General features: G+C 37.5%; 2 protein-coding genes across 2 annotated transcripts in view; one reads left to right on the top strand and one right to left on the bottom strand.

Moving 5' to 3' along the window:
- Nucleotides 1-4,249, bottom strand: part of LOC112985824 (protein unc-13 homolog A-like) — a 33,621-nt gene extending 29,372 nt beyond the window's left edge. Inside the window, exon 1 of the mRNA XM_064517388.1 lies at nt 4,131-4,249. Coding sequence (XP_064373458.1) covers nt 4,131-4,152 — 22 coding nt within the window. The 5' untranslated portion in view covers nt 4,153-4,249. The remainder of the gene's footprint in view (nt 1-4,130) is intronic.
- Nucleotides 4,250-17,872: 13,623 nt separating this feature from the next.
- Nucleotides 17,873-24,260, top strand: part of WDR72 (WD repeat domain 72) — a 133,162-nt gene continuing 126,774 nt past the window's right edge. The window contains exon 1 of the mRNA XM_026104757.2: nt 17,873-17,978. The gene's annotated coding sequence lies outside the window, so the exon portion shown is untranslated. The remainder of the gene's footprint in view (nt 17,979-24,260) is intronic.

The following is a 24,260-nucleotide window of genomic DNA, read 5'->3' as shown; positions in this document are numbered from 1 at the left end:
AGTGTATGCAGCTTACACAAATATCTTTCATAATAATTATACTGATTAATTACAAGGATTAATTTGAATGGCACAGGAAACCATGCTCAAAAACGGCCCCAGCAGTAATTTATACCAGACACTAGCAGCAAATGAAAAGTACTGTTTTATGTGCCATGTTTGGTATTTGTAAATATATGTAATGCATTGAAGTTTTCTCTTATCAACCAGTCAACATAAGAAACAATGATGCCTCAAATTATTAGAACACTTCTGAGGAAGCAGGAGATGTGGGGAAGTGGGAGATGTGCTCCAATATTATTAGAAACATTTGCTACCAAAGTGGTGCAATTGGAGTGCATCTGCAGAGTAAAATAGCAGTGTTGAGAACCCAATATTCATTCCACATACGCTTCAGAGATTTTACTTCAGGCTCTGTCTGCTGTCATCCCATGGACTGCATGCTCAATAATAGCTGGAGTAGATCAGTGTACTCCTAGAGTACACCTTTCTGTTGAGTTTCCTTGCAAAGGAATACAGCTTTTGTCTCTCAGAAACTGCTTTGTAATGCAAACCAAGTACAATTGGAGAAGAGCAGCAGATTAATTTCAAAGCCAAAAATACAATAATAGTATAAAAACATCCTTCGCCAACCTGAAGAAAATAAAAATAAATATATGCATACACATACAACTGTCAGGACCATGTATCCTCCTTCTGGCATGTGGAAGATCCAAATTTAAATATCCTCCAGTAAGTGACTTGAACCATGGACAGTAGATTTGGGGTACTCCTTGCCTAAGGAGGTGGTGGTGCAAGAACTTTACATTAATTCTAGAAGAAACTGAAAACTATTCCGGAGAGAGATACACTGGGGGTTGCTAAATGGAAAAAAAACTTCAGAATCAGAAACCACTCTCAGATGAAAATACGTGGAAGTTATAAGATTACTGTGGGTGGGGGAGTATTACATATGCTTGCCATTTCTTCCTCTACCCTACACATCTGCTAAAGGACACCCAATACGAGCTAGTACAACAGTCCATTTTTCAGCTCTTCCTCCTAAGCAACAATTCTACCTAGCAAGCTATTACACAAAGGGAAGATAACACCTAGCAGACAGAGCTCTTCGGTGTATTTTGACAGAAGACTGCTCAGCGACTGAAATCTGAACAGATTTGGAAATAAAGGGGAAGGGGAGCTGCTCAGGCCCTAAAGAATGCAGCAGCTCTGGGCATGCATTGTAATACTTAGATATACATTTGGAGACCCATGGAGTTCAGATTCTCCTATGCCAAGAGGCAAATACACAGAAGTTTCATTTCAGACACAAAAATCTTCCACTGGATCTGGCCTTCACTGATTATTTTGTAGGCACAAGAAGAAAAGCAGAGAAGGGAACTGAAACCAGTTCCAAAAAAGAAACGAATTTTCCAAATCCAGTCTTGTGCCTAGCCACTTATGTAGAATAACTCATTAAACTGCACAAATGCCACTACTTCCAGCATTATGACCAGATACTATATAGAGATGGCTACCAATCTGAGATCAGATGTCATCAAAACTAAGAAAGCAAAATTTAACACCTTACAAGTGGGAGCACTGCCTGTAAAGAGCATTAATTCCCATTAGTTACATTAGAGATGACTCCCGTTATCAAGAGGGACTGTATAAAAACAGTCATGGTATTTAATTTTCACCTGTTTATAAATGATATCCAGAAAAACGTGCTTGCTCTGTAAGTATAATTACATGTGTGTTCTCTGTCTGCCAGTCCCCCCAGTTCAATAATTCTGTTTATGACTAACAGTATTGTTCTCATTACTGTTGCTAATTCTTTTGCCTTAACAGTAATAATAGTGGCAGAAAGCCATATAATTCTAATAATGTAAGATGAGTATGACAACAAATATATAGGAAATAAAATACCACATTAATATGGTACATGGCTTGAAGCAGTATTCAGAATTCGGTCTCTATGGAGTTTCCCAGGTATCAGTTAATTGTAGTGCTATGATGGTATGCACAAAGATTAAAAAGTAGCACACTCCCTCTTAAGTCAGTGGATCAATATTTACTCATTCTGAGCAGATGAAATAAAAATTAGTATGATCTTGAAATAGAGATAGAAGGCGATGATCCTGAGATGTTTGATTATAAGCTGAAAAGAGATGAATACCATGAAAGCTGAATGCTTCTGTGCAAGCCAGACAAGAAGCCAAAACAAGAGCTATAAAATTTCATTAATATTTAATGTTTCCTATCACCATAGCTGAAAAAGAAGACTACTCAGCAAGGAGCAAATATCTCACTCCTTAAGAGTTCCATTACTAGATCAAACGTAAGTGTGATCACAAGGCTAAAAGTCAAACTGCAAAAAGACAGCGCACATCACTGTCAACATGTTGTGGCTGAAAACCCTATGACTTAGGAGGACACCAGTACTGTCACTCTCAACTTAGCTGTGCTTCGGATTTCAACAGTTGTGCCTTTGACAAAGTATACAGGTATACTTTCCTCTTCATGATGCTGTTTTCCTCCTTTGTATTTCTGTTACTCTCTAGAGCCCAAACAAACAAAGAGGCCATGGCCTCTGATCCTTGTGCAAACCACTCGGTTTTAAAAGTTCAAAAAAGAAAGCAGGACCATCTGAATAACAGCATGGTATGAATATCTCCCTTGTGCTTCATGATGCTTTAGGAAGATTGTTATCTTCCAAAGCACAGATTCACCTAAGGTGGTTCCATGCAAAAGCAAGAGTGATTAGTGTTGATGCAAATTGTTTGAACTTCAGCTGATAAGCAACAGTAATTACCTAACAGTCACAGACCTCACAAAAATAGCTTCCTAAATGTTACAAACCTCAGGGGTGGGGGAATATACACATACATTGAAAGGGATAAATACTCTGTTCAAATCCCTTTAAGTGCCAAGAAAACAAAAACTGTACTGCAGAATCCACTAGCTATATAATTCTGTCATTTTTATATTTTATAAACTGGTTAATATTCAATTTATACTGACATGTCTGTTCTACAGACAATGCAAAAACTTAGTAAGTACAAGTGCACAAAGGGCAAAACGGAGGAACCAGGGAGGAAGATATACTATCCATCAACTCGAAAAGCTAGTTCAAAATTCTTCTCAATAATAGAGTTGCAGAGTGATCACTCAGAAGGCTCACAGACTGCACATAATCTAAAACTGTTTCCATCATATAAAGAATTCTTACATATTTAATGTGCCTGTTAGAAGACATGTTGCAGTAAGCACTTTACCAACTAAAAAGTGCACATTCCAAATTCTGACTTTAACAGATTTTAAGCTCCACTCTGCAGTGTCACTTTCATTGATGAAGAACGCCCCAAAGCAAATAGTATTGTGACTCATACAGTCACAATACTTATCAAAATCTAACCTTGTCACCATTTTGGATCAAGTGTATGACTGAATTTCATGAAATTTAGATTTTTAAAAAAGGTAATCTTTAAATTTTCCTACCCTATCAATGCATGTAAGACAGTTCAGGGTTAAATTGAATGAAACAGCTCTGCCATCCTACAAAAATTAAGCTTGCTCTAAGAATAAGTTTATGCATAGCATATATTTCAGCGTTATACTTAGGACCTAGTAATTGCCAATAAATAAGAAAAAAATAGCAAAATTCTCGGTCTGCAACTTTACCCTGCAGAGGTCCCCAAAGTTTATCATTGCTTTCTGATTCCCTTCCCACTTGCCTAACTTCATCTACCTTGTTTTCCTTATTCTTGCTTTCACCTTTCGCTAAACATTCCGAAGCATTCTATGGAATTTTATCACATTTGCAGGATGTTTATCTAACAACCTGAATGACTCCATCACGTCTCAAGCTCTGAGAAAGCTTTCACTTTCAAGGCAAATGGGGAGAGGCCATTGAACACTCTCACTGAGCCACCAGCAGACTCCAAACATTTAAGCAGTTTAAATACTCTGCAAGTGCGCAGTTTACAGACTGCACTTGCTTGGCTTCCCTTGAAGGAAACACTGAAAGAAATATTCCCATCCATTTTAATTACCAGCCCACATCTGCAGTTTACTAGAGTGCTTTTTATAGCTGCCTACTAAATTTTTGTCACATTTGTGAAGAAGCTTGCTTGGTGAGAAAAACCTACCTTTTATAGAGAGAAGTTCCATTCCAGTAGGAAATTATTTTAAAGAACACAAATTAAAATGATGCTCTTTTTTAGAAATAGAAAAAAAAGGCTTGGTGAAGATTACTCTTTTCCCCCGTTTCCTCACTGAGAGTATGTGTGTGTGTTTCACTCTTCCTGTATGCTCCTCCCATGCTTCACATGGACCAAAGCCAGCCAATTGATAGACCGGTAAAGACCAATGACAAATTCTTCCTCCCTCTATATATATGCTGAGATGGAAGTGGAGAGGAGAAATATTGCAGTTGTTTCCTCACCCTCTATCTGCTGTATGCAGCTGTCTCTAGGCTAAATGCATTTCTGAGTGTCATCTTTGCCAGCAATAACACCCACTGGTACAGACTATTTCATTAAGGCCGTACTCCGTAAGTTCTTAAACTTTGATTTTAAAATCATTCGAAGCATCTAAAGTGGAATATGGAAGGTTTAATTTTATTCACAGGTCCACACATTCAGAACCCTTCTTTTACTACATCAGCTACAGCTAAACGTAAGTAGGGTTAATTTTCTAAAATAAAGCACAAATAAATATTGAACACAAGGAAACACAAGCTGAATTTTAATACGCTTCATGAGTGTCTGCACTTTGTTGCACTTTGTTATTTTTGCAACAACTAAATATTCTCTTGTAATGTCATAAAATTATGATGTAATATTTTACAGCAATACTAGAAGTAGTCTGAAATCATACTGAAAGCTGTGGTGTTTATGACTACTTGTTCAGATTAATGCTGTAGTGTATTTTTTTAATTGAGTTTCTTAGTATATTTTTGTAACATGTAACATTTGGCCTTTCAAGCTTTTCAGTCTGCATTGTATTGTAATTACAGCTTTTGGTCTTGGGTCTTAAAATCCTTAGAGGAGTCTATGTGTGTGCGTGGTGGGGGGGGAGGCAAAGATCTGAATTCAGCATCTAGTGAGTGGCTGCCTGCAGTTCCAGGGAACTGGATCTGATGGCCAATAAGGTCAGAAACCTATGTTCCAACAGGACATTCAACAAAATTCAGCACAAGATTTCATGAAAGTCTACAGTCACATGGCAGAATGTCTATAGTCTTGACTTTTCTGCCACATAAGTGCTTATTGTTTTGGGATGATGACATTATGCAAGAATATAAAGTTGTTAACACACTACTTTCTGGTGTTGTGTTTTAGATTAGTATATTTGCATTTCTCTCCTCTGAATTTTATTTATTCTGAACAAGTTTTCCACAGCTGTCATGTTCTCAGAGCCAGATTTCCACCTTATGCAAATGATGGAGTTCCACTGAGGTTACCAGAGCTAGTCTGATTTATCCTGGCTGAGAATCTGTTCCTGAGCTTGCATTTGGATCAAATAAAAAATGTCTGCTTGAAGAAAACACATTATCATTGCTCACTTAAGGTTCAGTAAATAGTACTTAGAGTCCACACTAAGCCTTGGCATGATTCAGTTACACAGCTGCAGCTTTGACTTCTCAATTTGTGGGAAATTGCCTCCTCTTCTTTCCCTTCCACCCACCTTGTCAAGTACCAGGGCCCTTGATGTGGAATCCTGAGATTCTCCTACTCTCAGATGGGGTCTCTGACTGCAGCACTCTCAAAAACAAACATGTTTATCTAAGGGGTGCCAAGTACTACTGCATCTGGCATCTAAAAGTCACCTATTCTGAAATTACGATTTAAGTAATCACAGAGTTTTCTTCAAACAGGGATAATTCAGTCTTCAAACATGAATAAAGTGACAAAGAAGATATTTACAAAAATAACAAGTTATATTCTATATAAGTATTCATTTCTGAAAGAGTTCCCTTAAAAATCTTACTTATGCACAAAATACATATATCTGTATTTTTTAAAAGCTCAGTCAGGGAAACTGTTTGCCTTTTAAACTTTAGACAATGGCTCCATTTGAGTGAGTAATCACAGAGAAAATACACAAAGAACCATCACCAGCCAGACCACACTTCCAGCTGGGAAGTAAGCTATTAATGGAAATGTATACAATGAAAAATCTCCACTTCCTTAATTAGAGACCCTTGAATCCTCAGGCTCCAACAGCTAGAGCAGTCACTACAGTTCATTTACTTCATTGTGAGGTCACTGTCGAGTGTTTCTCACATATACAACTAGGAACGATGTTATGGCTGTATGGTGGGAAGTACACAGAGAACACCAGAACAGAGGCAGAAGGTCATCCTGTTGATTGAGAACAGGGTATGTGCAAATGCTCCTTCATTTGGAAAAAGTGTTTATGATATTTAACAAAAGACTAATGGAAAGCACTGAGCTGGAACAAGCTGTGTCAAAATGTTTCAGTGAAAGGCATGAGAGCAGAAGCTGCAGGATAGCAAGCGTTTCACAAACTAATAGTTTCAGTACTTTCAAGTAACTACCCTACTGCTTAGTCATGTCTTTCCTAGTGTTTTTCTGTTCTGTTTTTAATCACTTCTTATTTAATGCTGGATACTACATTTAGTCCTATAATTTCACTGGAATTAAAAGATCCCAACATTGCAGATCCAAACGCAGAATCAAGGACTTACAGACATTGAAAAAGGAAACAAAAGGAATCATTTGCCTTGCATTTCTATGTAAACCATAGCAAAACTGTCCATACTTTCAAGGCCACTGTATTTCAATAGAACAGAATGATGAGCAGCAGTGCCGTTATTAAGGATGTGTCAGCTGATACCAGACACATTGCAATGATCTGCTTCCAAAGGATATATGTATTTATTTTTCTGGTCCAAATTCTCAGCTGATGCAAAAAAAAGTGTGATTTTTTTTCATTTCTGTCAAATTACATAAGTTTTTTCTAGTGAGGAGTTGCCTTTTGTATTATTTTTTACTACTTGCCTTTTCTATACTTGAATTCATACGACACATATTAGCAAATTGAAGCCTGCCAGCATCGTTCCATTAATTCATCAAAAGCAAGGAGATCTCAGCCTGATGATTTACATACTTGGCATTAAAACTGCGTATTGTTCTTCTCAGGAAATTCTTTCTCTACAGGATACTTGTAATACAACAAATATGGTCATAAACACATGCATTTTAATATAATATATTGCATACGGAAAACAAGGAAGAGGGCACATTGGAACACCATTGCAAAAACATGTGGAAGACAACCTCTCAATTTTCACAGCAAAATGAGAAGAAGCCCAGTGTGATTCTAAAATTTGTAGAAAAAAATTAAAAAATAAAAAAACTTTGGGGAGGAAAGAATTTTTAATTTAAATTAATATTAGAAGTATACAGTGCAAGAGCAAATTCCTTGCCTGCCCTACATTTCTATCTATGTATATATTTTTAAAGAACTTTTTTCTTTGGAACCCTAACATTTTCTTTCCTCCTTCTAAAATTGCCTCCTTGAAAAGAGTTACTTAGATTTTGCAAATTAATAAAATGTAGTGAGCTAAATTTTCATCTGATCAACATTCATGATTACCTCAAACTCTCACATGAAGCAACATGCCAGCCACCTCAAAAGATAGAGATGAACTGTTTTTGGCCTTCCCCTTGAAGTTAATCATTGCCTTAAAATAGAAGCAAGTTGAGAAAGTCTTTGTTTATTATGGGAAAAATTTTACACAGTTCTCAAATCAAATTCATCAAAGAAACAGCTATATCATCGTTATCGTGATCACGATAAAATAGAAAGCTGAAACCAATTATCAAGTATTCAACTAGGAAAGTCAGGAAAGTCGGTTTTCCCAGCTAGTTCATTTCTACCTTTCAGAGACACAGATTTTGCATCCCCAGATGTATACTATAATTTTCAAGAGACTCCACAAGTGATAAAAGACAGAAATAATGAACTCAGTAACAAAATACACTACCAAGAGATACACTGTCAAAGCAATAGAATACACAGAAAATCAATCAGCTGATTTCTGATCCTGAGAAACTGCAAGTAAAACTAAGGAAAGGAACTACAGCTTGGTCCTTGTCTCCAAAGGATAGGCACAACTATGGCTAGGGACAATAGCGAACATGTTCTGGGTTTCACAAGGATCATCTTGACAAATGGGCTTGATTCGCCCAGCTTACCCTATTTCAACAGGAAACAAACAACCTGTCATTCTTTAACACATTATGTATTATTAACCATCAAGTATAAACATACGAATTTTAATGAAAGATCTATTCTTAAGATTTTGGAGATTGATAACAAAAAACAAGCCACAGGAATAATTAAAAAAAAATAAAGTTTAGCATACAAAGATACAACTAACCTGTCACATATTGATATTCAACCTGTCTTATAGGTTATATTCACTGGAATTAGTAGATTATTAGGCTAACAATAAGCTTATCTGGCAGTTTTTCTCTTCTTATTCTATTACAGGAAAGTGGTATTTCAATTATAAATAAACTATATAAGTGCCACAAATCTTGGAGTTCTGAATAACTCAATACCTACAGTACAACAAAACTCTATCATTTTTAAGTCAGTCTTAAGTTTTGGAGAAATAGATTGTTGAGTCCAGTTAAAAGTGAAAGGTTTTATGTACAAATTTTGTATGTCACTTCACATCTCTCTTCCTTGGTTCCAATTCATAAAAATTGAAGCGTTATCAATTACCTGTCTCATGAAGGTAGTATTGGAATTAATATCCATATGGTGTTCTGGGATCTTCTCATAAAGAACACTACAAATAGAAAGATAAATATTTTTACTACTTTACATAAATAGAAACTGATTATGTACAAACCAGCAGCCACTGCACCCCTATATTTACTGGGCACAGAATGGCACACTTCTCATTATAGCCCTTAAGCTGGGGTACTGTTCTGACCCAAGTATGACCTCTGTTTCCTCAATGATGTAATGATCTGGACCACTGAAGTCACATGCCCTATAAACTCTCTGCAGCTGGGTTCCCTCTGCCATCATTTCTGCCAACATTAAATGATCAATAGGCAGGATAGATCAGAAAAAGCTACCTTAAACAGTGCAAAGAAATATATACCTCTGAAATAAAAATGGACTTGCTTTTGAGAATTTATTTTAAGTTAATCATGATTTTATAAAGTTTTTTTTTCTTGTTACTTGCTCATCTGTATTTGTGTAAAATTGCTTGCTGCCACTCAAAAATTCAACTGTGCTCATTTATAGCTATAATTAAGGAGCAATATGAGGTATTAAGCTCTAATCCCTGTTATATTTGGATAAGATTGTCTGAAAAGGACTAGGAAATTCTCAAAAGAAGCTTAGCTCACTAGAGGCCCAATCAAACATGTATTCAGTCACTGAATGTTAAAAGTGCAGGTCTGTTCCCTGGGAAAGGAAGTCTTCCTGTCTCTTGTACGTGTGTTGCTTACATTCTAACGCGCACAGACTTAGCATTCTTGACTACTTTCATTTTACATCTAGAGACACCTAGTGGCTAGCCTAATTTGCTCTGAAGGACACAAATGACTTTTCCTCCCTGAACAAACTCCAGATATTTTCAGATCTTACTTACTTTTATAAGCCACAGCATAGTATTTGTATTCTACTTTACAAATAAAAATGAATAACAAGAAAGAATGCTATTTCATACTATATGTGAAAAATGTAAGCTGATCCAAAAATATGTCACTTTTTTTTCCGTATGATTTACCTTTTTCTTCAGATGTATATTTAAACATACCTAGTACTTCCTCCCCACCCCTCACCCCCAAATGACCATGGAAATATATTCCTTGCTTATACAAGATTTCTTTCATCTGCATTATAACACATTCCACCTGTCTGTACATCTTTTACCACATATTCAAGAGTAATGTAGATAAAATTATTACATGAATAGAAAACAACAACAAAGGTTACAGAAATTCTATTTCTTTTCCTATGAAATGGCTACATCAAACCAGGAAACATGGGACATTTTTCCTATTTAGCAAAAAGATTTTATAGTTACATTATATACAACTTTAAATATTTTATGTTACTTAATGGAAAAAATCATTCAACTTCTGAGGAAATAAAATACATGCTAACAATTTCCTTTCATGTTCTCCTTCTCCTTGCTAAACACATTAATTTAACTTTCAACAATAAAAATAAGTGAGAATACATTGCTTCTCACATGTTGATAAACTTACAAGAAGCTCACCCATGTGAACCAGGCACATCAAGTCACCCTGAAAAGTCCTCCCAGTCTATTTAACTTCTTAATTTGGACTGAAGTTTTCAAGAGACCAAGTGTACAAGTGACAGCTCAGTACTAGCGCTGCACAGGGGTCTTTTCTGGAATGTGTCTTTTTTAATTATTCCATACCCCAGTACTTGTTTCCTAAGAAACTTCTCATATGGATAAAAACCAATCAGCTGGAGAGCTGCAGAATGTTGGCTCATCTCTGGGGGATATCTGAAATCCTTCTGAACTCCAGTATACCCAAGGCACTAACATTGTATCTGGCATAAAATCAGCACAAAAACAAAGTAAAATTATCCAATATAATGAACTCGCCCACTGTAAATTCACTCTTTTTCTATAGACTTTTCACTTCTCTTTGAAATGATGCAAGAGGTTAGGTATCTTGTGAAATCAGTCTTTTCTTCCAATTAGATATCTTAATAAATCAGATGAAATCTTTGGTGGAAAAAAATTGTTGAAATCTAGATGCTTACTGAAATTTGGCTGTTTCAGACTCACTTCATCTGCACGTTTATTAGATTTGAAGGAAACGTTGCATAAAAATGAGCGAAGTGTTCTATTTGAATAACTGCTACAGCATCTCTCCTCTTCTTTGCTGGCCTTCACTTCTCATTTCAGTTCTCCTCTATTTTCTCTCTCCTGTCTCAGTGTTTGCTTTTGGTTATTGGGGGTTTTTTGGAGGGTGTGTTTGTGTGTGTGGGGGGGTGTTTCTCATTTCAGCAATGAAGTACTCCATTTAAGCAAATACGTTAAGTAGGGAAAGCAGGAGGACTTTGAGAAAAAAGCAGCAAATCTTTAGCAGCTTGCAGTTAGCATACTGTGCATTTCTTCTTGTGGATGGTCATATTTTCTTTCACTAGTTTACACAGGTACTTTTTATTTCATAGATAGTCCTACTAAGGCAAGAGGCTCAATTCAGATTCTTTTCCAGAATATTGTTTTATTCATTTTATGTATCAGGTTTGTTATCTTGGTCTCTGTATCCCCTCCTAAACAATTCGCAAAAGGATAACATTTTCCATTGTTTTGTGTAGATTTATATGCATGCAATCATCCCTCTGAATTTGTGTGTTTGAGTGGAGTGCTTGGGTCTAGCTAGGTTTCTTGGTGTCTGTGGAGCTCCTCTATATGCAAAAAGATGGCAGAATAAAGCCCCTAAGAAGAAAATGAGTAAAGCTCAGTAATTCTTTCATCTCCACTCCTACCTGAGAAGGATGTTTCTAAGCAAACAGGTAAGACTAACCAGTCTGATGTGTGATTTAACAGAGTATTTTCTCACCCAGTCAGCCTTGGTAATCTTAAGAGTCTGCAATTAGTTACATATGCTGCAAATTTCATGTGCCTTCTCTTAATGTTTTAAAATAATCTCCATATTTGGGACATGCAATGGTTGCATTTAATCTGCATGGGCTCTGTGCCTGTCTTTTTTAAAATACAGTCCTCTCTTTAGCTCACTGAAGAGCAGTGGAACCCATAGGAATCAAGAAGTGGGTAACATTTATTTCTAAAAATCTTTATTTAATATACATATGTGAAGTGGTTATATTTTCAATATTCCTTTTAAATGTAGTGTTTCTAAAAATATCTAACAGTTCAGTATTTTCAACCTTTTCTAAAAGTCATTTTATATGCGAAAGCCACATAAAATGCATTTATAACAGAAACCCAAATATTTCCTGTCCTGCTTATGGAGTAAGTAATTTCTTTCTCCTGATACCTCATGTCCCACAAAAGTAAAAAGTTAGTAACTCCTGGAAGTAAATAAAGCTGCCATAACTGTCTAAACTGTATGGATTTACAGGAGCAAGACTGCTGAAAAAGATGTGGTCACAATGCTTACTGCGTGGAACTTTAAGACGGGGAAAAATTGTCAAAAAATTCCCTGATCTTTTACCTTTAAATAAGATAGAAGGGTATTTCTACAAGCCTGAAATGTAGGTAAATTGCAATTCAACAACAATTCCAGTTTCCATATTCCAAACAAAATTAGGAAGTTAATAGGATTGAGGGAAAAAAAAAAAAAAAAAAAAAAAAATCTTTCCTCCATGTTCTCCCGTTGCTCCCCCTGCTGTCTTAGAGGGAGAATTATCTTTTCAAGAATTGCAGTAAATAAACAAAGAGCTATTTAAGTTTTACAATTAATAATATTGTGAAATACCCTATTGTTGGACTTGGAGGCTACATTATTATTATAATTCTTTAAAAAAAAGAAAATAAACTACAGTTTGTAAATTCACTAAGAAAGAGATCAAAAGAGATGGAATTCTGTTTTTGCAAGCACTTCCTTGCTTTAATTCCAGAACGTAACTGTAAGTAGGGACTTTCTTCACCCATACATACTACAGCAATTTGTGAAATTGCATTTATTCTCATAAAAGCAGTGATTTAATCAACATCACCCTTAAGTATCCAGGAGTGAACATACCCATAGTTTATCTTTGCAAAACAATAGCTCCACTGACATGAAATGTGACATTTTTCATCAATATTTCATCACATTATACATAAGATAATACAATAAATTCTCAGTCCTTGACAACTCTACCCTAATGTAATCTAAGCTAATGCTGTTTCATGTTTCAGCATGTGACACCTGTCAACAACGCTGTTAACCACTAATTGCTCTTATTCATCCAAGGACACCCCTTGATTGCTAATTGAGGCCAGATAAATATTTTACTTTATTCAAGTTACTTTGCTGCCTGTTCAGATAGAAGAGAAAGTCCTTAAAGTGAGCTGAGGAGAAGGTGGAAAGTAATTATTTAATTACATAATTATGATAGGAGACTGAAATTATTATATAGTCTGAAAGATTAATAAATTAGTCAATTGAGATTATTTCTCATTAAAACAAAGGAATGTACAGGAACAAAACTCTGGATCATAAAAAACAAGCCCAATTTTTTACATTTGTAAAAGTTCTTTCAAAGTGCTTTTCATTAATAGATCTCAGGGCTTTTCACAGTGGAATTAAATCTCATTTTTATCAAATTATAGATGAAAAGAGTGAGTCACTGACAGGGGAAATCAGCTGCAATGTCTCTGAGTAGACCAGTGCCCAAGTCTGCCATGGAACACAGTAGGGGGAGGGTCTGAGTCCGGCACTCAGATCATTGAGCCAAAATAAATCTTTCTCAACACAAGTATCTCAAAATACGTTAAAAGTCTCATCTACCCTGCCTGTTAAAAATAATATCTAGATAAAATCAGATGAAATGTTTCGTATGCCAGACAAAGGTACAAACAGAACTGGAATTGTAATGCAAGCATGTACTCAATAACAGCATGTGAAAATAATGCCCAAAGAAGGCAACTAGAAGCTGATGACTGTAGCCTTGAGACAGGAAGTTTGCTTTCTGGAGGCAGGCATGGGGTAGGAGGAACAAAATTCAGTTCCTTCAGAAGAGAGCCTTCCCCTGCCTACATCATTCACTGTCTACACTGCTCTCCTTTATGTACTATTGCACCTATGAACTGTCCTTGCCTCCCTCGCATGGGTCCAGCAGTCCAAGGCAGCTGATCTCCTTTTCCCCAGTGGAGAGATGAACCCTATTGAGCTCAAGGGCGTGATCAGTTTTGATTAATGTTCTTTGTGCATGCTCTCCCTTTCTCTACCAGGTGTCAGGTGTGATACTTCCACTTGTGATGCATTTACCCTGGACTATGATTCAGCATGGATTTCTATTCAATAATATTTTGTAAACATCACAAATTATTCATAAACAGTATTTTGAGGCAAGGTGAGTTTTAAAACTTCTTTTCAGATGCAAACCAAGCTGACACCTTGGAAGGTAAGTTGGTAAGTCTTTGTTCTGTTTTTTCATAATGCAGACTGTTGCCAAGAACCAGTGCCACATAATGGAAAAAATATATACACCAGAAAAATATATCCAAATATTAAATCTTTGTAATCTTACCTTCCTGTATTGGTGCTATCTTTGCCCCAACATTTTCAGTTTTGTGTGTGAATATATCTGTACTCATACAAGAAACGTTCTTTTTTTTACATAACACCACTGCACATCATAAGAATATGTAAGCATAAGTAAAGTGTTAGATCTTTGACCTCATCTAATTACTTTTTGTACTACTGCAATGGCCCATAAGGGACTTGATCGCTGCTTAGCAGCAGCATCTGATGATTCTTTTTGCCCAAGAAAAGAGTCAGAGGGCTAAAGCAGAAAGAGTGAGAAAGGGAAACAAAGAAGGGAATATTTCACAGAAAAAAAAAAAGAATAGGAAGACATTTGGTGTACCTGATCATCAGATCAACACGTTGAGAAATATTATGTAAAAATTATTGTAGTAATTCCAAAATTGATTGATTCCCACAGTTAACACAGGTCCAGTATTTTTGGCATTATTCTTAAAATTCTAGATTCTGCTCTTGAAGCATATACCAAAATCTCACCTTCTAATTTCTAAAACAGGTGATTACCCAAGTTTCACAATGTTGAAGATATGATTGAAAACCTGAAATTTAAGCTTGGAAAATGCAGATAGCAAAGAGATCCTAAACCTCAAGATATGTTATCTTAAAAATCTTGTGATATCTTAAAATGAACTGCATGATTTTTATAAAACTATTTTTAGGTCATTATTTTTAAAAGAATAGGTGTTTGTGAATACAATTTTCAGTGAATTCCCTGGAAAGCCTTTTATTGCCTACACTGCAATTTGAAATTTGTCTTGAGCACTTCCAACAGAAGTTACATCAGTCTAGCTTGAGAAAAAATGGTAAAATCAATTTAGCTCTAATGATACACATTTGTATGTGAGCATTTTATGCAAGTATACCCCTGGTTTGTATCAATATGGTACAAGCTAAATTATCATTAATCAGGGTTAAAATGCACATACAAAACTGCCCCAGTTTGGGGAAACTGGTCCAACATCACCCCAGTTAAACTACTGCAGAAGAATGCAGTCTGTGCTAAGCCACTACTATATAAATGCTATTTTAATGAGTTGCCTATTTTAGCTCTGTAGTAGTTCATTTGCTCTCTCCAAAATGAATGGACTAAAAATGAAAACAGAACACAAATGTTATGGTGCACCTGGGAGGTGAGTTTTTTTCAGGTAGGATCAGTACTGTAAAAAAAAAAAAAAACAAACAAACAAAAAAAAACCATTTGTATCATTTGGGATGCTGCCATGTCCACATTATATTAAAACTTCTATCATTTAGAATGACTGAGGAACTATGTAATTTTTAAACACAATGCTTCATATTGTAGAGACTGGGAATGTAACAAACACTTGTTTTTTAAGATAATTTTTAATATTTCGGAACATAAATTATGTATGTGATACATATATGTAGCATAACCAATATTTATTACTGTGTAAACATAAATATATTCAAATTATAGGGTTTTATATATATAAATATAATATATAAATATATATTACATATATAATTATATATATAATAATAAATATAAAATATATATAAAAATATTATATATATAATAATAAATATATATATATAAAAGCTTTCTTTTTCCAAATGATTTATTTTTACCAAGATAAACAATGTGGCATTGAAAAACAAAATAGAAACCACAGTTTCTTGACCCTCTCTGAGGGTAAGATGCAATTAAGTTCTTAGGAGTGACCTTCCCTTCATGTCAAATTGTGCTAAAATGTATGTGACAGTTTTTCTTATGGAAACCTCTACCTATCGATGATTAAGGAGAGGCTGTCAAACTCATTTATTTAGGTTCACAGGCAGAATCCACAGTTCCTAAGAAGAGCCAAAAAGCACAAACAATATCTGGTTTATGCATTAGGTTATTTGGTCTCATACAATTATTTCACTTTCTTGATAAGCATTTTTTGCTTATAAGAACTATAGCTGAGGCTCTGGTGAACACCATCAGCTTCAAAGGGTGAGTGTTTATCTTTCCTGAGAAAAAGAATTTTTTTTTTTAAGTAGACTTGTATCATCTCATTTTGCTTTCAACATGACTACCACCAAAACTTCTAGAAGAACCCCCCCCAAAGGTTCCTCTAAGTTTTCAGCTAAGATACTAATTACAAGGTTCTTCACTTATAGTAAAAGTCTAATCAAATGTTGTTTCCATTACACTTCTGTTCTCAGGATTTATCACTTGCCTACATAACACCATTCATTAACTGACTGAGTATAAGAAGTCTCATCTGAAAAGGTTATTTTATTGCAACTAACAATTTGCTGAAAGCTGAACTACAGAACCAGTAAAACAAAAAGTAGGGAGAAACATAACTCAGAACTCCAGATACCTTATGGTTTTTTTTCATTAGATGGTTTAACTTCAAAAGTGCAGTCTACAGATTCAGAATATAACTACATTAATCAATTTCACAATATTACCTTCTCTTTCAGAGTAGCTTCTTAAAGACTGTATTCTTAGCATAAATGTGAAATAGCTCAATAGTATGAAAATAAAAACACTACATGTTTAAGCCACCATACTAGTTACTGTATCAAAATGGGAGAACTGTGGTCACAAAAGATACACTTACACCCCTTCATGTCTTCTAAACTTCCTTTATCTTTCAATACCTTTAAAAAAAAAATTGGGCATTCAAATTTAGGAAGTTGTGGTTTTAGAGAGAGGAACTTTTTTTACAAAGTTAAGTCTCAAAATTTTGTTAGTAGTTCTATACATGACTCTGATAAAGTACTTCAGCAGTAAAAATGAACTTACATGTATACCGCACAGTTGGTTTAGATCTGCTCCTTGTAAGAGTCTGTTACAGACCCCATCTTCTCAGGGACTGACCTTTGAACAAGGAAGATAAAGAATGGTAAGCAGAGAAAGGTCAAAGATGCTGCTCTTCCCCCCCCCCCCCCATCACTTGCTACAGTTTATCTAAATCCAACTTATGAAAGAAGGCCTACAATTAAGAAACGTACACTCCTGACAATATAAGCCATTCATACTGTGAGATGCCCAGTTTACTGTCCCCAAATACTGACACCTGCAGCTACAGCTGATTCCAAAACTCTTGGGAAAAATAGGCTAACCTAGAGGCACCTGACTGGAGACTCACAGAGGCCAGCACTCAAGCTACCTCACCACAGAGGAGTGAGTCATCTCTTCAAGCCTATGCCCTGCTCCGCCAAGCAGAAATACTCTTAGCGCCGTATTTAAACAAGGGCGGCCCCCTCAACAGGCTCCCTACATCTCACCACAGCTAGCTGAGCCGCTGATGTAAGATGGCGCCGCTACCTGTGAAGGCCGCCCTGGGCGGGGCGCCGCGTGGTGGGGGGCGCGTGCGCGCCATGAGGGGAGGCGAGGCGAGGCGAGGCGAGGGGAGGTGGGGGACGTGGGACGCGGGACGCGCACCCTGCACGGTGCTCGCAGCCTGATGGTGCCCTGCAGCCTTTTCCCCCCGCCCCCTCTTCCCCCCGTTATTTGGCCCCGCGTCGGCGGGCCGGGGAGCTGCTGCGTAACCCCCTTTCCCCCAGCCGTCTGGCCGGCGGGGCGCTGACGGGACGGCGGCTGGCGGCGAGCAGAGCGGGTTCCCGCCGCCCCGCGCCGGCCGCCGCCGGCCGGCAGCCAGGGCGGGCGCAAGGGCGGGCGCGAGGCTGGGCGCAGCCTCTGCGGAGCGGGATAAAACCTGTCCTCGCTCCCGCGCCTCGGTGCTCTCGCTGCCGCCGCTCGCGGTGCCCGGGGAGCCGCTGGAGGTAAGGGGGTTGCTGCCTCCCCTAGAGCCCCGGGGCTCGGTGGGGGCTCCCGGCGCGGCCGAAACGCCGCGGGGTGCGGGCCCGCCTGGCGCGGCGGGGAGGGGAGGGGAGGGGAGGAGGCTCCCGTCTCCGGGGGCGCTTCGAGCGGTGCGGCCGGGCCCGGCGGGGGGCCGCGGCGGCCGCCCCGGGGCCCGCTGCTGCCGGTGTCCGGGAGAAGGGGCCGCGGCCGCTCTCTGCCGCAGGAGCGGTAGCACCGGCAGCTTCTCGCTCGGGAGAAGGCTTCCCCGACTGGTGCGGCGGCCGAGCTGCTTCCTCGGGCCAAATTTCATCCAAGTTTCTGGGAGTTTTTCCGGAGTACCTTTGACTTTAAAACTGATCCTTGTCTCTTGTACGTTTAGGATCAGCTATATAACTTATTTGAACTTGGATACCTGGTATCAGGTGTCTCATTTGAATCTGCTAATTCCGTGCGTTACCTTGGAGTGAGATAGGTACATTCTGTCAGCTGGGGGAAGGTACGTGTAGTCACCGCACCGGGCCTCCTTGAGAACGCAGCTGTGCGAGGACGCCTCAGGGTGGAAAATATTAGCAGATTGAAACAGGATAATGCTTTGGTGCTGTTTTAATGGTGTTGTGTTGAATAGGTGCAAAGTAGGAATAAATCTCTTAAAGCAATTGAATGACTTTTCATTTTTCCCTTTAAAATGGTTCCTGGTTAGGGATTACTGAGACCTGCTCAGTTAGGAAATTAATTGGGAGGAGTCATTTAAAGCCTTAGATGTCACTGGATTCATGTTTTTGTCACAATTACATTTTTAGTCCCTGTTAGGAACACTAGTAATGCTTTCTTAAAACTTTACTTAAATTTAGCATATCACTAATGTTACTGATACAGAACTGTCTTTTGGGAACACTCATTGCAAAAATGGATTTAATGGTGAATTATTTCTGCTCAGAATGCTTGTGTTAGCTGGTAGGATTGTGTTACAGGACAAGAGCAGGCTTTTCCTTTGTGTGTGTGTGTGTTAAAACTAGAAGTTTACAGTAAACAGGACTGTAATCCATGCATTGCAATGCATTGAATCAGTTTTGGACTTTGATTCTGCTTTATAATAAAGTCTTATTGCACTTTAGCAGATTTGACAGTTTGTATGTAATAAATCAGTCAGGATTGTTTACACTAAACAGCTGCATGCCCTATCACAAAGAGTGGTGTATAGGAGTGCATAGGTGACTGAAACTATTCAAAAAACAAAATGGAAAAAATGAGGAATTGTTCAGCTGACAAAATTTGGTAATCTTCATTGTGATGCAGTTGATTACACCAGTAATTAGTGATTATTGCATCACTACCTAAAGGAAAAAGGCTGGCAAAATGTTTTAGTAGTTTTATTCCTAGTATCTGATTCCAATTTTGTTTATTGTTTCAACATTCCTGAGTACAGTGTGGCTAAAGCAAAAACATCATCTCTCTGATCAACAGACTTTTTTTCTTAAATGAGTTCAAGGTCACGTAAGGAAGACGACCTGAGGGACTTAAAGCTTTGATGCATGTCCACTACCTCTCAGTTTGAGACCTTTTTTGGTAGGTTTCTCAGGTTTAATGTGTCAAGACCTATACCAAATATTGTATCTTTTGCTTTGAAGCAGGATAAATGAGAATTTATTGTCAGTTTAATTAGGGCTGATTTATTATAAAATCCCTGATGTTTCATATAAATATATAAATGCTATTGTATATCACATGTAACTTTCGCTTATATCTATGGGAAGTCTTGATGTAGACTTAAACTCTACTACTCTCTACCTTTCTCAATTTATGTAGGGCATAAACCTGGAATTGGGATGGTCCTAGCAGACCTTTTCGTCCATGTGAGAATCTGTTGGGGTTGTTTGACTCTCTAAAGGACATAAAGGTCTCTCTGGGCAAAGCCAGCTAGGGCGCAGTCTCTCTGCTGACACAGCAAAGCAGCACTTTTCCCTGTGGGAAACAGTTAGCTTTCAGTGATGGTATGCATAATGTATATAAAATTAGGTTTAAAACCCGGCTGTGTTTAAATTGGTTAGAGGCCATTTTATAGAAATAAAAGCTTATATTTGATAGAAAGCGATGGCCATCTCTTGTCACGTGCTTTCCTGGAGGAACTGATGAGCAGATTTTGTAAGGCCTAATTAAAGCTCCACTTCAGCAAGGCATCTCACCACACTTGAATGTTTGAGTATCTCCATCAAAGAACACTTAAGTGGTACTATTTGTATGCTTAAGGCTTTGAAAATGTCAAATAAGTCACCTACATGTAAGACTCTGCAGTGCTTAAACAGTGTTTCATTTCCTGTAGGTGTCAACTATTCTTCTGGGTGTTAGAACATTCAAACACTATGTTGCAGACAGTAAGAACAAAATATGTGGTTGATTTAAAAAAAAAAAAACACAAAAAAAACCAAAAACAAAAAAACCCCCATCTTTTTATGGCCCAAAGAACACTTGTGTTATGTATTTTTTTGCAAATAAACTTTGCATGTACACAGAATCCTTGATAAATGTCGCTTACAAATAAGTCTGTTAGCTCATGTGCATTGGTTATTGTCAGCCAAATATTTATACAGATATCTTGATTTTTGTTGTTGAAGCCTTTAATGTAAGTGCAAGAAAATGAAAACTTGTATTTTTGCACACTTTTTGATTTTTCCTCTTAGGAAGATAACATCTCATGACACTTCTAGCAAGCTTAAAATAATTTATTGGGTTACACAGTAACTTCAAGGAGGTGAAGGTTATTCTGTACCTTATGATAGAGTGTAAAGTACAGGTGTTCTGAGTTGCTGATGTTTTTGCTGCCCCATTTTCCAGTTTAGGTGCAACATAAACTATTTTAATTAATATTGTGTCACCAAAAGGTTTTGAAATGGCCAATTGAATTCTGCCAAGATAGACTCTTTTGATGAAAACATATCTTTATTGATTATAGAAGAAGAAAATCATTCTTAAAATGAAATCCAGAGAAAAATCATATCCCTCAGAGAAAATTTCTGAGTGGCAGGCTGAGATTAACATCATAAAATTGAATTTGTGCTGCAAACCTTTGATGTAATCAGCAGCTGGGAGATGGTGTTGCCCTTACTGTGCTCTTTCTGATTGTGGTGAATTATTGCGTGGAATGAAATAAGTGTTTCTTGTGTCACTTGTTCAAGAAATACAAACAAGGTGTTACTAGGTGGCTCTTGCTAGTTAAAATGGGTTGTACTGTTTCCTGGTCCCAGTCTCTTGCTCCCTTGGACTGCAAAAGCAGTACGTTCATCCCCCTGGGGGAGATGTGGGTGTCACTCAACAGTGACTCCTCTGGCCGATTAAGGAGTAGCACTGACAGATCCCAAGGGGAGGTCCCATTAGATTTTAAACTGGAAGTGTAGTGGCAGGCAGGGTCTCTGGTATGAGAAGGAGAGGAGCTGTTGAAGCAAAGAGAGGAAGAGGCAGAATACAGAGAGTTCTGGTAAAATGTATTAACACATGAGGAGGTGAGAAGTAGGGAGGAAATATTGATGACTGGAGTAAGTTACTAGTTGCCTGCCATCTGATTAGAAAAATGAACAAAAATATTTGAAATATAAACATTTCTTGATGTTCCATATCTTAAAGGAGCCAGTTGTTAGTTCTATTGTATGATGTTAGTCTAATTGTTTTTAATAAAACTTTAGAAATCGCTTCATAAATCTTTGTTTTAATTTTTGCTGTTAATGACTTCAAATGCCTTTTCCTCACCTTTGTTGTCTTTTTGCTGTGTCCAGTGTCTGTCATTTCCTTGTGGTAGTCATCCCCTTCTCACTTACCTCACCACGTATGTCGTTTTTCCATTTCCTATATCACGTTCCCTGCCTTCTTCCCTGTAGCATCTGTATCTCCACGCTATTTCCATTTCTCCATTAAGCCTCTTTCTCAGTACTGTATTTCTATTCTCTAATGTATTCCACACCTGCACAAATGCACATGTACCCTGCTGCTTTATAAATTGCAAAATATTGTTGACCTGTATTTTCAGATTCATGGATAAGACAGGCTTCTGAATAGCAACTTATATAAGTAGGAAATCTGTGAGCAGCATCATGAGCATTGATGTAGTATGTTTGCAGGCTTGCAAAGACAGCACTGTGTCCCTTCTGCATCTTTAGAAGGTTTTAGCTATAAATGCAATATATTCTATTATTTATGCTTTTTAGAGGGACTTGTTCTGTTTTATTGTGGATGGAGGATGAATATAATTTCCTAGTTCTGGAAATAATATATCTTTGATTCTGTTGATTACCAGAGATACCATATCATTCTTAAATTAACAGCTATAGCATAAAGTAAATTTTGGGGAAGTTGTGAGAGCAAAGTACATTGGATCGGTAGGCTGCAAGTCAGAACTACTTTTATGGAAAATAATTAGTTTTAGTTTACTAACAGTACAAAAAATATTGGTAGAGCTTTTATTTTCTCACATAAGCAGTAGAAGAGAATGCCAGATAAAACCAAAGAATAGACAGAAATATGAAAATAAGATAGGTTAGGAACGCAGAAATTTTAGGAAATTTTCATGAAAACCTATCTGGCTCTTTCCAAGTTTTACTTCCTAATGCTTTACTCCAATGATGAAGCTAAAGGGGAAGAGAAACCCCTTATGCTATTGTACTTGGCCATCAAACAAATTTACTAGACTGAGAGGCAGAACAGGGGCAAATGGAATTTTGCTAGATTGAGATTACACATGCTTCTCTTATAAAACTATGTGAATAATTGTTTTTAATCAATTTGGCCCATATAATCTCTTTTCCTCAAATATTTGAATTCCTAATCCAATACAAGAAGCTAGGTTTCTCATTTCTTAATACTTTCAGCACTTTTTTGTAGCCACACTGGTTAATGTGGCTTTGACTGGATTTTGAAACAATTCATCTTGTGTTGACAGTAGAGGATTCACAGGAAGCATGAAATATAAATGTAAACCCAGAAAAGATTTTCTGACAGATTGGCTGTTACCTGTAGAGTGATCTCTTCACATACAAGGGATTTTTCCTCTTGCCCCCCACTTTGCCCAAATAAGCTATAAATTTCTATTTAGGAACTTTTGTCATGGGCTGATATGTAGCTATGGGAAAGAGGTTTCTGCCAAAATCAGTGGTGTTTTATTACATGGCTGTTTGAGATTACATTTCTGGGAAGTTCAATTCCTAGTTCTAAGGACCTTGAGGTATGTGAGAACTGGTGAAGTCTGAAGACTGCATCTAAAGATCAAGGTAGATATTTTCTTTATGTAAAAGTATGATTCTTCTAACTTTAGCTCATAGGTTACCATTTTCAGGAGATTTCATACCGGAAGGTTTCCGTTATGCCTTTGAGCATACTGTGTAAGTGTGAAGGCCAATGAGATATGTAAGCTGTAGACTTCAGTGGGGGCAAAACAGAACCCAGATTTTTCACTTAAAATCACTGAACATGCACACATACATACTCCTTAAACCTAAGCTCTAACCTGTTTCCAAACCACCTGCCTTTGGATTATCATTTTAAGAAAATGCAGGACAGATGTGAGAGATGTGTGCCTGTGGTTGAGCAGTAGTTGTGTGGCAGAGACTGGAAGCTGAGATGACCCCTGTAGAGAAGCTAACTGCTTTTTTTAGGTCAGCAGAGGAGGCAAAGCCAAGGTATGTTTACTATATAGGAATTAGGGTTCTGTGGGGAAAGCATATGCTGAGTTTATGGTGGAACTGTTTCTCCATGGTGCAATTCAGCCTTTCCCATGGTACTCAGGTCCCTGAGCAATCCCTGTCAAGAACACCAGGAGTGATGAGGAAGAGTCCTTGCCTAAATGTCTGCTTAGAAATGCAACCAAGATCACAAACCTCCTGGGTTCTGGCCCCTTGAAGCTTTTGACTGGACTTTAACATACCTTGTAGCTTCTGTAGAACAAAAAATGGTGTTTTCAGCTTTTTAGGTGAAAGTTTCAATACTGTACAAGTAATCCAAAGTTGCTAAAATAGTATGGCTGAAGTCCTTCAAAGTGTGGAAATTGCAGTAATTTTCCCAGTGAGCAGAGGTTTGTGCTGTAGTTTGAAAAGTTCATACGACTAGGAACAGGATGGTTGAGGTGTGACAAGTTAGAAGTGGAATGAACTGGTACAGTTTATCTGAGAACAGGGCTTTTTGCACAGCTGTGAGGGAGTAAGTACTTCTTGGGAGTGTGATTGTGAGGGTCCATGGCAGGACAAGGAAAGAAACTGGGTTGTAAGCAGGGAGAAACAGGG

This window comes from Dromaius novaehollandiae, chromosome 10, assembly GCF_036370855.1.
Source record: "Dromaius novaehollandiae isolate bDroNov1 chromosome 10, bDroNov1.hap1, whole genome shotgun sequence".
NCBI classification, from domain to species: domain Eukaryota; kingdom Metazoa; phylum Chordata; class Aves; order Casuariiformes; family Dromaiidae; genus Dromaius; species Dromaius novaehollandiae.
Note: the sequence above shows the minus strand (reverse complement) of the source record. Positions and strands in the feature narration are given on the sequence as shown.